The sequence below is a fragment of the Lactuca virosa genome, chromosome 5, assembly GCF_052849685.1.
Source record: "Lactuca virosa cultivar CGN04683 chromosome 5, Lactuca_virosa_CGN04683_v6, whole genome shotgun sequence".
NCBI classification, from domain to species: domain Eukaryota; kingdom Viridiplantae; phylum Streptophyta; class Magnoliopsida; order Asterales; family Asteraceae; genus Lactuca; species Lactuca virosa.
The window spans coordinates 300,667,619-300,682,096 of NC_136430.1; the positions used below are offsets into that span (position 1 = coordinate 300,667,619).

General features: G+C 35.6%; 1 protein-coding gene across 1 annotated transcript; it reads right to left on the bottom strand.

Moving 5' to 3' along the window:
• Positions 1-5,167: 5,167 nt before the first annotated feature.
• Positions 5,168-7,399, bottom strand: LOC145111409 (Heavy metal transport/detoxification superfamily protein). Its single transcript, XM_079047689.1, has 3 exons — positions 6,970-7,399; positions 6,033-6,108; positions 5,168-5,464 (listed from the first exon to the last, which is right to left on the bottom strand). The coding sequence occupies exons 1-3, from the start codon at positions 7,216-7,218 to the stop codon at positions 5,334-5,336; spliced, it is 456 nt and encodes a 151-aa protein (XP_078903815.1). The 5' UTR covers positions 7,219-7,399; the 3' UTR covers positions 5,168-5,333.
• Between the last annotated feature and the right edge of the window lie 7,079 nt (positions 7,400-14,478).

Here is a 14,478-nt window from a genome sequence, read left to right on the forward strand (position 1 = left end):
CCGTAGATCCGGGCTAGTCAATTTAGAGACGATAAGCATCAAAAACGACTTTTTGATGGAAGATTATTTAGAAGGATTAATCTTAACCATGTTGTAGTATATGTCTCAAGGTTTCCGGATATATAAAGAATGCCGAAATCCGAGTTATAACGAAGAAGTTATGACCTGTCGAAGTTTCGCGACAAACCGGCACGGTGCCGAATGTCGTAAAAAGTGAGTTTTTGATAAACTACTTTTTAGCCTTAGTAATCTAAACGAAACTCGTAGTATTCGTTAAACCGAGAAGTTCGATAAAAAGAACGCCAAAATCTGACTTCGTATGAGGAAGTTATGATTTTTCGAAGTTTCAGCTTAGCAGTAGACATCTAAAAACTCGAATTTTAGATCGAATGATTTTTAGCCGACACAACCTAAACGAGAATCGAAGGTCTCGTCATTAGTAGTACAACGGTAAAAAGTCTGACGAAAACGGACGTCAGATGAAGAAGTTATGAATTTTTAACGGATTTCCTGTCCCGGTCTGTTAAAAATAATAATATAAAAATTAAATCAAAATTAGCCGACGAAGTCTAAACGGAAGTTGTAGAGCATAATTTTACCTACGCGTGCATATAAAGAACGTAAAAAACGGAGCTCGTATGCGAAAGTTAAGGATTTTAGAAGTTTTGGCGCGAAAACCGAGAAATTTCGCATAGATAAGCTTCACCCGGAAATGCCACGTCACCCTCGCTGCATGCTTGCCACGTGTCCGAACTGCTGAGTCACCGGAGGCCAGCTGGCGAGGCGTGTCATGTTCTTCGCGAGTCCGAGGTTCGGTCCAATAGGAGGCTGCCCCGTGTCCGATCTCGGTGTGTCATCAGCAACGTGTCCGAACCGAGGTGCTGTCCGAAGCGGTCCAATCAGAAGCCTCCAGCGAGGCCCTCGCATGCGCAGCCATGTGCGAGCCTTCCCTGCGAACCCTCGGATCTGCGACGCGTGGCTTCTTCTCATCCGTCCGATCAGCAGCTTCGGACCCTATAAATAGGAGAGTACGAACCCTCCCGGCTAAAGTTAGAAAATTGGCAATTTTGGCCCCTTTTTCAATATTTTAGCCATTTTGACCTCCCCCGATGCCCCGAGTTCATTTCCAACGCCCGGAATAAGCCACGGAGTGCCCGAGAAGCCCGGGAAATTTATTTTTTCGTTTTCGAAGCCCGACCCTCGCAGAGCCCGGTTTCTCAATAAAACTTCCGGTTTTATTAGAAACGATCATTCTAGGCAACGAAGTGCTGTCCGGTTATCGTTAAAACATGTGAGTGTGTAGTCACTTTCATCTTACACATAAATATGAAGTATTTTATATAAAATACGTGATATGTGTATATATGTTGTTTGTTTATTTGAGATGGGTGTTGAATGAATGTTTTATACATGTTTAAAATGATTTAAAATGTATATATATTTTATCTGCAAATATGTTGGGTAAAACATGGGTAGATAAAGTATGAGGGATAAAAGTACAGTATAGATGTACGTTGGTAGCTATGAATTTAGTACAGTATAGATGTACGTTGGTAGCTACAGATTTAGTATGTTGGCAGCTATGGACTTAGTGCCTGTTGTATAAATCTTGGCGACGATGTGACTTCGTATTTATTAGATAAACCCTGGCGACTATGAGACGTAGTGCCTATTAGATAAACCCTGGCGACCATGAGACGTAGTGCCTATTGTATAAACCCTGGCGACTATGAGACATAGTGCCTATTGTATAAACCCTGGCGACTATGAGACGTAGTGCCTATTGTATAAACCTTAGCGACTATGAGACGTAGTGCCTATTGTATAAACCCTGGCGACCATGAGACGTAGTGCCTATTGTATAAACCCTGGCGACTATGAGACGTAGTGCCTATTGTATAAACCCTGGCGACTATGAGACGTAGTGCCTATTGTATAAACCTTAGCGACTATGAGACGTAGTGCCTATTGTATAAACCATGGCGACTATGAGACGTAGTGCCTATTGTATAAACCCTGGCGACTATGAGACGTAGTGCCTATTGATAAACCCTGGCGACTATGAGACGTAGTGCCTATTGTATAAACCTTAGCGACTATGAGACGTAGTGCCTATTGTGTAAACCCCGGCGACTATGTGACGTAGTGCCTGTTGTATGAAACTTGGGCAGCGATGGACTTTGTGCCTATTCCTTAGTATGAATCCTTAGGAATGAGTGAGATTTGATTCTTAGGGTAAATCCTTAAGAAATAAATAAGATAATGGGGATTGGGTAATTGGGTTGATTGTTTGATGTTTAAGCATAATAAATTATTTATTGTGGGTTGAAAACCCTATATGCTCACCAGGCTCCCAAGCCTGACCCACTCAGTTTGTTTGTATCACAGGTATCGATACGAAGTTACTTTACACTGAGAGATTAAAAGAGATGTAGATCACTAGTGTAAGTGAGTGTAAGTTCTGTTTATGCTTATGTTTCTGTATTGACGATGACATCCCAATGGTTTAAGTGAATAAAATACATTTCTTCAGAAATGATTTGATAATATAATTATCATGTTTTTATGGGAACAAATTCCGCAACACCTTTTAAAAGGATTACTCAGATTTTATTTTAAAAAGCATAAACGAAAATCGGTCTTTTCTGGCCGAGAAATTAGGGGATGTCACATTAGGGTCTTGGGATTAAGCTCTCTTTAGCAATGCAAAGGCATAAAGTTGGAGACTTTATGAATTAGACATCTTTTAGGGTTAGATTTGAGGTTGGGGTAAAGTGTCTTAATGATTAAGACCTCAAAAGTTGAGTTTTGAGATTGAGCCGAGTATGCTGAGCGTAATTCTGGCTATGCCCAAAGTAGCCAGTTGCGAACCCGATTCCTTCTAGCGTTGTGCTCTAGGCCCAATGTGGAGCTGAGTACGCGACGTGTAAGGTCAGAGTGTTGACCTTTGACTTTTATTTACTTTTGACCAATTGTGCCTTTAGATGGAATTATAAGGGGTTTTGGTCTTGGAAGGGGAAAAATGTTCTTTTGACCTAAATGTGGATTAGACTTGACTTGGGACTAGTGGAGTATGGAAAATTACCTTAATTGTTAATTATGGTTAATTGGTGTAATTAATAGGCGGAGTCTAGTTCCGGTAGTTCGGGTGTGAGTTCTATCAGTCATCTATTGAAGGTGAGTCTCCTCATTATTCTTACATGTGTGGTACTTATATATATATATATATATATATATATATATATATATATATATATATATATATATATATATATATATATCCCAGTTGCTGAACAAATGAGATAGAAGGGAAGAAAAAGATTCCCTACACTCAATGTAATGGTTGTATGTGATTTTGACATGTTTTTACGTTCATATCCGTCGGGTGAGAAAGATCAACGCATGATACTCGAGTGTTCCTTCATGCAATTGAGACACCTTCTATGAATTTTCCTAATCCCCCAGAAGGTACAACTAATTTGATATTGTTTGTAATTTGTGAACTAACAATCATTTAATTTTTTTTTCATATAGGAAAATATAACATAATAGACAAAGGATACCCAGATCGAAAAGGATATCTGACATCATATCCACATCGTAGATATCATCAGTCATAGTTTGAACATGTTGTAACGCCCGGTTCCCAGGTAAATTTCTCAAGTTTTAAATAATTGTTTATTGCATGAAAAGCCATTACGCTCAGCTTAATTGATAGTTACGCTTGGCATAACTCATTTAATTAGATTGCGGGATCTTTCGTGTACGCTGGACGTACGTATGAGTACGCTTAACGTATTCATGCAGAGTGCAAAACCCTAAATTTTAGGGTTGGTCCCTGTTTAAACACCTTATGACCTCATGTCCTATCTCATCACCAACCTCCATTGTCCCAAAGCAGTCCCCTCGAAACCATAGCCTTCATTTGTGAGATCCTTGAGCTATTGAGTGATTTGGTGTGTTTTTGGTGCTTATTGAAGAAAAAGGGACTCATTGAAGAAGTGTTGATTGACTTGGAGCTTGTAGATCCAGAATTTATTCATCTTGATCATCCTTCTGGAGGTATAAAGTCTCAACCTTTATGGTTCATTCCTTAGATCTAGTTTTGATAAGGGTTTTGGCATATTTGGTCCCTTGGGTTGATTCTTGTGATTAAAAGCTACTCCAGAAGTGTGGGTTAACTTTTCGTGATGTTTCTGAGGTCCATTGAGCATAAAATTGTATCTTGATGGATTTGATTCAACCATGCATGAATTGTTGTTCATAATGTGAAGTTAGGAAGTTAGAGTTTGATTTTGGACCTCATTGATCCATGCAAATGCATAAGTGCTTAATATGGACTTTTGGGCATCAGGGGAGTACGTTGGGAGTACCCTTTAGGTACGCTCAACGTAACATGTTTAGCCCCCTATTTCCTTATCTATTTAGTCTAGTACGTTGGGTGTAACAGGGTGGTACACTTGACGTACTCACCAGAAGGGCTTTTGTGTCATTTTTAGGCCTTGGGTCATATTGGGTTTTGGGCCATAATGGTTGGGCCAAGTATAAGAAGGGTAAAATTGTCTTTTATCCTTATTATGATTGATTATGATTGGGACCTTTATGTGTGGGTTATTACCTTAAATAGTAATTAGGGTTAATTTGAACGTGTTCAGTTTGAGGAGCCATCGTAGTAGCAACTTGTATGTGTGACAGTGTTTGCAGGTCGAAGACACTAATGTCGGCCCATTGATTTATTTTTATAAGATGCTAGTTGTCTGTGTGACTTTTGCATGTATTCGACAATCATACCATGAGATACGAGAAATTTGTGATAACATTGCGAATACGACATGGGCACGAAATGTATCATCTAATTTTCACAAAAATGTCATATTTTATTAGCTAGCTTATCAGCTACCAACTAGCTTTTCAGCTACCAGTTAGTTGTTCAACTAGAAGTTGAATTTTCTAGCTTTAGTGCAAATTTTATGATTTTTAAAACACATTATTAAATAATAATAATTTCTAAGTATACGTAAGAGACCTTTGTGTATATGCAACAATTAAATTATTACTATGCCATATCCGTCAAATATAAATTGGATCGGTGGTTTATAAGTCTAGATATTTTATCCTTAGAAAAGTGGCTTTTAATTAGTTTTACATTTAGGCTTATAACATGATATAAGTTTAATATGGGATGAGTTCATATCATAAATAAACACAATACATGTTTTAATTGATGACAAAACCTAACCCAAAAGCCATTTATAACGACATCGTTTTAAATTCTACATACACAAATAGATCAAATATATTTGATTTTAATACAACTATTCTATTCCAAAAAATCATGAGATGGGTTCAGTCCAAAGTTGCGCATTTTTGACCTTCGAAACACTCTCCAACACCTCAAATGGAACAATGTCTCCCATTACGATCACCATCTTGGTTTCCAGGTCCACTTGGTAGGATGTCACTCCTGTTTTTATTACCAATAAATTCAAATAAAATTATTATTATTCTTCTTATTGGGACAATAAATATTCATCAATTATTAGAAATTGACAAAATATAAAGTGTATATATCTATTATATGTTACTGAAATTATTTTATCATACACTTTATAATCTAAATGTTACATACATAGATAGATAAGGATAGAAAATTTTGATAGTTGGAATTTCAGAGGCATGAAGAATGTGCGTTTGTACTTTGGTTCTTTTCTACTTCACTCATATCCAGAAAAATCAGAAAATACACCATTATTTTAATTTATCTAAAAGAAATATAGTATTTTACTTATTAATATTTATCAATTTAACTAATTTATATAAAAGAATCATTAATTCTATCCATATTTATTAATTAATAATTAGTCCATGATATTAAAAACGTTGGGTTTGATCCACATATGCTTTTATACAAAGTACCAGACATACCAAGCGACTAAGATTTTTAATACTCTCCGTAAAAAACATAAAATGGGAAAGTAAATATTATTGTTAAAAGTTAAAACTGTTAGAAAATATTTATTAAAAAATGTTACCTTCCATCTTGGCGATGTGTCTTTGTACCTTCCTTGCACAACCATTGCAATGCATGGACACCCTTAGCACCACCATCTATACATAATGCAATGATAACAACAAACATTTTTTAAGCAAAACCAATATACACAAATATAGTCTATTCAATGTAAGCTGTAAATTGAAAAAAATATTATACATACAAACTCTACCATTGTTACCAATTTATATAACATTTTATAAAGAACAAGAAGAGACGATGAACATCATAGATTCATAGTTTATTAGAATAGTTAAATGTGGTGGAATGCAAAGTTGTCATTCAATGAAAGAAGCTCATCCATAATAAAACACGGATATGAAATTCAATGATCATTGCATTCTTTAATGATTTTTTTAAAGTTTAAAATAAATGTTTTATTGAACTTTTGTATAGTTCAATGTTAGCAAATATATAGCAAAAATAAAATGATAATTTGACAAACTAGTAAACTCAATAAAGACATCCATAATGTATTAAACTTTAATAGAGTTCAATACATCCTGTATCATTGGTTAATAAAATTCATATTTCATTATTGGTAATATGATGAAAACATATTTCATATTATTTGAATAAGCTCTTTTTGATATATTAGAGAGTAAAAGCATGTTTATATACCCAAACTCATGTATACCGTGATACATGTTAATACCATTTACTTTCATTTTCGATCTTTATTTTCTTGGTTCCAGTTTAGTTTAACTTATGTTGGGAAACATGAAAGCCAGATTCACAAAATGAGTTTGAAACAATTTTCTTAAACAGACGATAAATACCAGTAACTCAACATACTTCACATGTAAACAGCGGTTTGAAAAGAGGATTCCATACTGATAGATTCTCATATCGATCCTACATGATACATGTAAGAAGACATCTTTGTGAACGATTATGGAACTCAAGACATTAATTACCTTTGGCTTTAGAAAGAAGGCAAGAGTCTGAGGTTTATCCGATGCATCTTTGGATTGATCGACAAGTGGTTCTGTTTCAAACTCAGAATCATCTTGGGTTTCAAAATTTTTAATGCAACAAAGACAAGAACTTGCACCACCATTTGAGAGACACAAACTGTCCAATAATTTGCCAAAACACATAATCGTCTTCCCCATTTCTTTTAACAAAGAAAACACAATATGAAATACAAGATTTTTAAGCTGCATATATATAAAGATTCATTGGGGAATGACCCAAGAAAGTTTGGGGGGAGAGAAATGAGTCAAGACTCAAGTTTCAAGGGGAGATCAAATGTTTGAAAAAGGGTGTTCTTTTATAGTTATAAAATATGATGAATTACTAGTAGATTTTTGTCATGTGATAAGGTACAAAAGACAAGTGAGAGGGCATCTAGTTTCATGTGGTTATGTGCTTTATAATTGGAGCAAGAATTTATAATTGTGCATATCTCACATGATCAAGTTGTTAAGATAACCAAAGAGACAAGTGCCACAGCTAGCCTAAATTCATAAATACATGTGACGGTGATAGGTGTTAAGATAGATAAGGGTATTTCAAAATTATATATATATATATATATATATATATATATATATATATATATATATATATATATATATATATATATATATATATATATTTGCAATTTAAGAGTCAAGTGAGATTGTTATTATCAGATTGATATAAGATTCCAACCCAAAACTATCAATTGTTGTATACAAATTAATCATGTGGAGAACTATCAACTATTTTAAGAACATTTCTTTTTCTTTTGAAGGATAAATGATTCCAAAACTCTTTACTTTATTTGTTGTTAATCAATTTGATGTCTCATGTGAAAACTGTATTATTAATTTTCAGTTTACTAATATTGTTGGTTTATATGTTATCACTTATCACAATAATATGGTTTCTTTATTAATTTGGTACATAAATTTAAATTATTTTTTGGCTTTAATTAGAATATTTAGCATATGATATCACCAGCACATTTCTTAAATTATCCAGATATTGTAATTTTGAAAGGGTAGGCGTGTCATGATAGTGTTAAATATTTATAAGGAAGCGACCTTATAATTTTGATATAAATTCGAGAATATGTAGAAAAAAAAATATTCTTTTCCATAAAAATAAATTAATTTGAATCGTCCCTTTAGGCCACGAGAGGTCTCATCCGTGTCATGAACATCAAGTACATTATATACATTAATACTTTCAATTATTACTATTCATGTTTCCTAGATAAATTTTTTAAAATATGATATGTTCATGATATTTATAGCATGTAATTGAGGTGACATATGTTTGAAACATGGCAACTCTAGATCCTAAAACGAGTATTATCATCGATTAAGAATGAACGTTCATTGAAATGATTAATATGATGGCGTAACACTATAGTAACTTTTTTGTGACAATTATTTGAAGAAAAAATAAACATAAAGTAGAAAACGTATGGACAAATGTTTTTTTTTTTTTTTTTTTGAAGTTTGGTACGTTTGTTTGGAATAACAAGAAGAATAGATTAAGGAGCAAATAAACAAAGTTAGATATAACAAAAAGTAATTGTACCTTACATCTTAAAACCATGTAAGCTGTAGCTTTTGGGCCGCTTATATTAACTATTAGCAGATAGTTTAAATATAAAGTCTTATCTGTTTTAGTTGCTGTACTTATCTATACACCTATGTAATATATATATATATATATATATATATATATATATATATATATATATATATATATATATATACACACACACGTGAATAATAAATCAGCTATATTCAGGGGGAATTATTATCTACATGGTATCAACCTGGTAACCTAATCGGCGCCACTTACCTCCCTCCATCATAATCTTCTTGTTTCGCTATGGCTTCTTCTTCCGAAATCATCCGTCTGTCTACAATTCTTCATCTTCTCACCATCAAACTCTCCTCCACAAATTATCTTCTCTGGAAGAATCAGATTCAGCCACTGTTGTCCTATCAGAATCTCCTGGGACATATTGATGGGTCCTCCCTCGCTCCTTCTACTACGATTACAGTTGAAGGTAAATCTTCTCCTAATCCGGCTTATTTAGCCTGGCATGAGGCTGATCAACGGGCTCTTCTCATCTTACAATCCTCCTTGTCGGAGGAGGCTATGGTTGAATCTCTTGGCTTAGCTACTGCCTGTGAAATCTAAAAGGCTTTGGAGCAAGCCTACAACCATGACTCACGTGAGAGGTTACAGACTCTACGTGATTCATTGAGACAACTAAAAAAGGGATCTTCTTCTGTTAATGAATTTGGCAAAAAATTCAAGGCACTTTGTGATCAATTGGCGGCCATTGGACATCCAATGGACGACTCCAACAAGGCTCATTACTTCTTATGTGGTCGTGGCTCCACATTTGAGTCGTTCTCCACCTCTCACCGAACAGCCCCTGTCTATCCCTTCTTTCGTAATTTGCTCTCTCAAGCGGAGAGCCATGAGATGTTTATGTCTTCTCTTCACGGTTCTCCAGCCACAACAATTTACTTGCCTTCACTTAATTTGATGAACCACTCAGTTCATCCCCAACTCAGTCGCAAGCAGACAACTCTAGCCCTCATGAGGATTCTCCTATGACTCTTCATCACCGCTGCTCACTTTGTCCGCCAATCGCTCCCTCACCAGCAACCGAAACTGCTGCTACTGCTGCCCCATCTATGCTACCAAAATCACCAGTGTTCGACTCCTCTACACCACCTGCCACACCGCAACCCACTCCCTCCAGGTCATCAACTCCCTCGCAGTCTATAGTTCCTTCAACACATCCCATGATCACGAGGGGTAAAGCTGGAATTGTTAAACCCAAGCACTTTGCGGATTTGTCCTCTCTAGGCACTACCGGTCTCGTTCATTCATTGTTTACATCTACTGTTCCAAAGGCTTTTAAATCAGCATCTAAACACCCACATTGGTTAATGGCCATGGATGAAGAAATGTCACAACTTCGCGATAATGGCACATAGGACTTAGTTCCGCGTCCCGCTCATTCTAATGTTGTTGGGTCCAAATGGATTTTCCGTACCAAGTTTCAATCGGATGGTACAATTGAAAGATACAAGGCACTCAGGTACCCGGACTCAATTTTTCGCATACATTCAGCCCCGTAGTTAAAGCTTCAACAGTCCGAATTGTACTCTCTCTAGCGATCATGCAACAATGGCCATTACATCAACTCGATGTTAAAAATGCATTTTTAAATGGCATGCTCTCTGGAACTGTGTTCATGGAACAACCTCCGGGGTTCATTGATGAAAAGTATCCTTTGCATGTTTGTCGTCTTAAAAAAGCGCTTTATGGACTAAAGCAAGCACCGAGAGCTTGGTTTCAAAGGTTAAGTACCTTTCTTCAAGCGCTTGGGTTTTCATGCAGTCGTGCGGATACATCCTTGTTTGTGTTCAAACAAGGATCCACTTTGCTATACCTTGTTGTGTATGTTGATGACATTATTCTCACCGGGAATAACTCTAGCATTATCCGCAACTTTATCAATCAGATCAACACGGAGTTTGCCACCAAGGATCTTGGACGTCTCAATTACTTTCTTGGTCTTGAAGTACCATACACTGACACTGGTCTCTTTCTTACACAAGCTAAGTATGCACATGACATACTTACTCGTGCTGGATTGCTTGATTCCAAACCTACTACCACACCCTTATCGCCCACTGATCACCTCCTCAAAATAGGTGACTTATTCTCGGATCCGACACTGTTTCGATCCTTGGTAGGAGCTCTTCAGTATCTCACGATCACAAGACCAGATCTCTCATTCGCTGTTAATCAAGTCAGTCAGTTTTTGCAAGCACCCACTACCGATCACTTTCAAGCGGTGAAGCGTATTCATCGTTATATCAAATGCACACTCTCTTATGGCTTGCATTTTCGTCGACCCCAGTCCTCTTCTATCCTTGGTTACTCGGATGCTGACTGGGCTCGTTGTATAGAGACGAGACGATCCACATATGGTTACTCCATTTTTCTAGGTGGTAACCTTGTCTCCTGGAGTGCCAAGAAGCAACCTTCGTATCCAGGTCAAGTTGTGAATTCGAATATCGAGCCATGGCGAACACCGCTTCGGAAATAGTTTGGATAACTCACTTGTTACGCGAACTTCATGCTTTACCATCTACAGTTCCGACTTTTCTGTGTGACAACAAGAGTGCTCTGTTCCTTAGTCAAAATCCAATTGCACACAAACGGGCAAAACACATGGACATTGATTATCACTTTGTTCGCGAACTTGTAGCTTCTGGCAAACTTAAAATAGAACACATTCCTATACACTTGCAACTAGCTGATATATTCACTAAAATTCTTCCCAGACCCCTCTTTGAGCAGTTTCGTTCCAAGCTAAGAATTGGCCCACCACCCATTAGCTTGACGGGGGGGGGGGGGGTATTAGCAGATAACTTTTATCATCTTAGTTTAAATATAAAGTCTTATCTATTTTAGTTGTTGTACTTATCTTTAAACCTATGTACTCTATATATATATACGTGAATAATAAATCAGCTATATTCAGGGGGAATTATTATTTACATTAACCCATTTAAGTAATTATGTTATAAATGAATTGCTAAACACTATCAGTATTTTAGGTGTAACCGTATTTTGAATCATCTATCTTATGTGTGAAATTTTACACCTTAACCATTAGACTCTCATCGCGAGGCAACTTACATTTTCATATTCAGCCATCGAGGTCCCAAGAAAGTAAAAAAATATCGTTATCCTTATCCCAATAGATTACTATACCTTTAATATCGTTATCCTTATCCTAATTATTAGTCTCCTAGTTTGTTTATGATTGTAATTAGTTCTTGTATTTAAACCCCCAGTTAATGAAAAGTCAAGCCTTGAAATCATCGGTTTTTTTAATGGTATCAGTGCGGGTTGTAAAATATGTGGTAAGAAGTCGCTAGAGATGGCGGGAGACAAACCCGAATCATCGAAGGATGGTGGGACCATCTATTCCAACTCGCCCTACTACATTTATTCCTCAGAGTACCCAGACAGATGCACGTGAATGATGTTTAGACAGACGTTACTATAATGATTGGGCTCAAGAAATGAATCACTTTCTTTTCGCCAAGAACAAGGCCGACGTCATCTATTGAACAACTGAGAATGTAACATCCCATTTTTTTCACAACCAAACTTTTCATTTTTATTTTTGGTAAAACATTGTTTTCATAAAAACCAAGTCAGGAAAAACACGAGTATCAGATACAGTCATCCCAAAAATAAGAGTTTCATAATAATGCGAAATCTCAAAAGTTGTCGATGACAGTGTGTCCAGTCAAGCCTTCGCCTTCCCACGATCTTCTGAAGTACCCAAAACACATTTAAATCCACAACTGTAATCATAAAACTTAGTAAGTTCCCTAAAATATCACATATAACACATCATAATTATAACACCCGCAAATTCAGGCTACACATAATAAGTAAAAATTATTAAAATTAAAATCCTCGAATAGGATAATCTATAGCCGTGCGCGCCGCAGACTATATAATATAAGTTTCGCATTAGGAAAAATAGGAAAAATCATATGAATCATCCGTAAATCGTAAAAATAAGTGCGCCAAAACATATATATATATATATATATATATATATATATATATATATATATATATATATATATATATATATATATATATATATATATATATCAAGGTTGTAGCTCGGCGGTCGACTGGGGTCAAGCGATTAATCGGTTTGGCGGGGATTAATCAGAGGATTAATCGGGGACCATAAATTACTAATAAAACTATTTTAAAACTTAATATATCCTAAGAAAAAAATAGTATTTGAAAATTTAAAATTTTTAAATTTTGAAATTTTGAAATATTTGGTATAATATTTGAAAATTTGAATATTTAAAAATTTAAAATTTTGAATTTTTGTAAATTTTGGTGTATTATTTGAAATTTTGAAAATTTGAATTTTTTAAAATCTTCCCGCCAAGGACCGCCGAGGACCGCCTAGCCCGAGTTTGACCGATACTGACCAATTTCCGCCAAGCACCCCTAATCGTAATCAGTTGCAGACCGCCTAGCGCCTAGGCGCCGCCTAGGTCGATATTTACAACACTGATATATATTGAAAGTATACGTCCACGTAATCCTTAAAATATAAATTTCGTAGAAATCCGAGTTCATATGAATGAGATATGAATTTTACAAGATATAAAAATCAACCGCGTAATTAAAATTAGTAACGTAAAAATGTACGAAGAGAATGGTTGACTTTTAGGTAAAGTCACCAAAATCAAAATCGCATTACTCTTTAAGATAGTAATTTTGGTAAAAGGAACACCAAAATTGGACTCCGTACGAGTGAGTTATGATTTTTGCAAAATCATTAAATCATAAAAATTAGGGCTAAAAATAAATTTAGAAATAGCTGATGAAGCCTAAATGAAAGTTACAGTACTCGTTGATAGCTACACGTGGAAATAAAGAACGTAAAAAACACTAGAGATAAGTTGGTGTCACCTACGAATAAATTTGGTATTAAAAGTTGGTTAAGGTTCTGTAATCTAGTCTAGGGATAAACTTAGACTTGTGGAAGGTACCTAGTTCAATTAAGTTTGATATAAGACAGTCTCATTAAGAGAATATGCATAACCTAGGAATAGACAGTAAAGTTCTGTTCTGTGGCACTTTCAGGTGTCGATGTACGGTAGCTCCATACGGGAGTACGATATAGTATTACCCTTGGGATAACCAAATATGGTGTGTCCCGATTAGACAACTGTAATGATATGTCTGCATATTCTTAGATAACCAAAAATGGTAGGTCCGGATCCGACAACTGTAATGGTATGTCTGCATATTCTTTGTGACTTACACATGCCAAGGAAGCCCTAGCTATGTAGTCAATCTTTTAACACTTCATCAGGCAAGATAATTTTCTCGTAATAATAATGGCCTAGGATCTGTGAGGATCGGTAGGATTAGATATGTAGGAATGTAAGCCTATATGGATATAGTATGATAACGGTCGGTTTTGCAGGTCTGATAATTAAGGAATATTATCGTAACAATATTGTGGGATTGAAATACCTATGTATCTCACTAGGTTTCATCAACCTGACCCACTCAGTTTATATGCATCACAAGTATCAAGACTTAAGCTACTGGAACTTGATTAGGATGATGAGTGATTATGAGACAACTTGCAATAGTATTCAGGACCATCAGGTCTTTATGTTGTAACTTATGCATCTGTATTGATTGTGGCATCCTTAGGATTTTAACATTTTGGAAATAAACATTTGTAATCAAAATGATCTTTTGTATTGGTATTTTCTACAAATATAAATAAATTATGTTTAAAGGGTAAAAAAAGTTTTAATTGGTTCTGAAAATTTGAGGATATCATAGTTGGATTCAGAGCATTAGTTTAAGCGAACTATGAATTT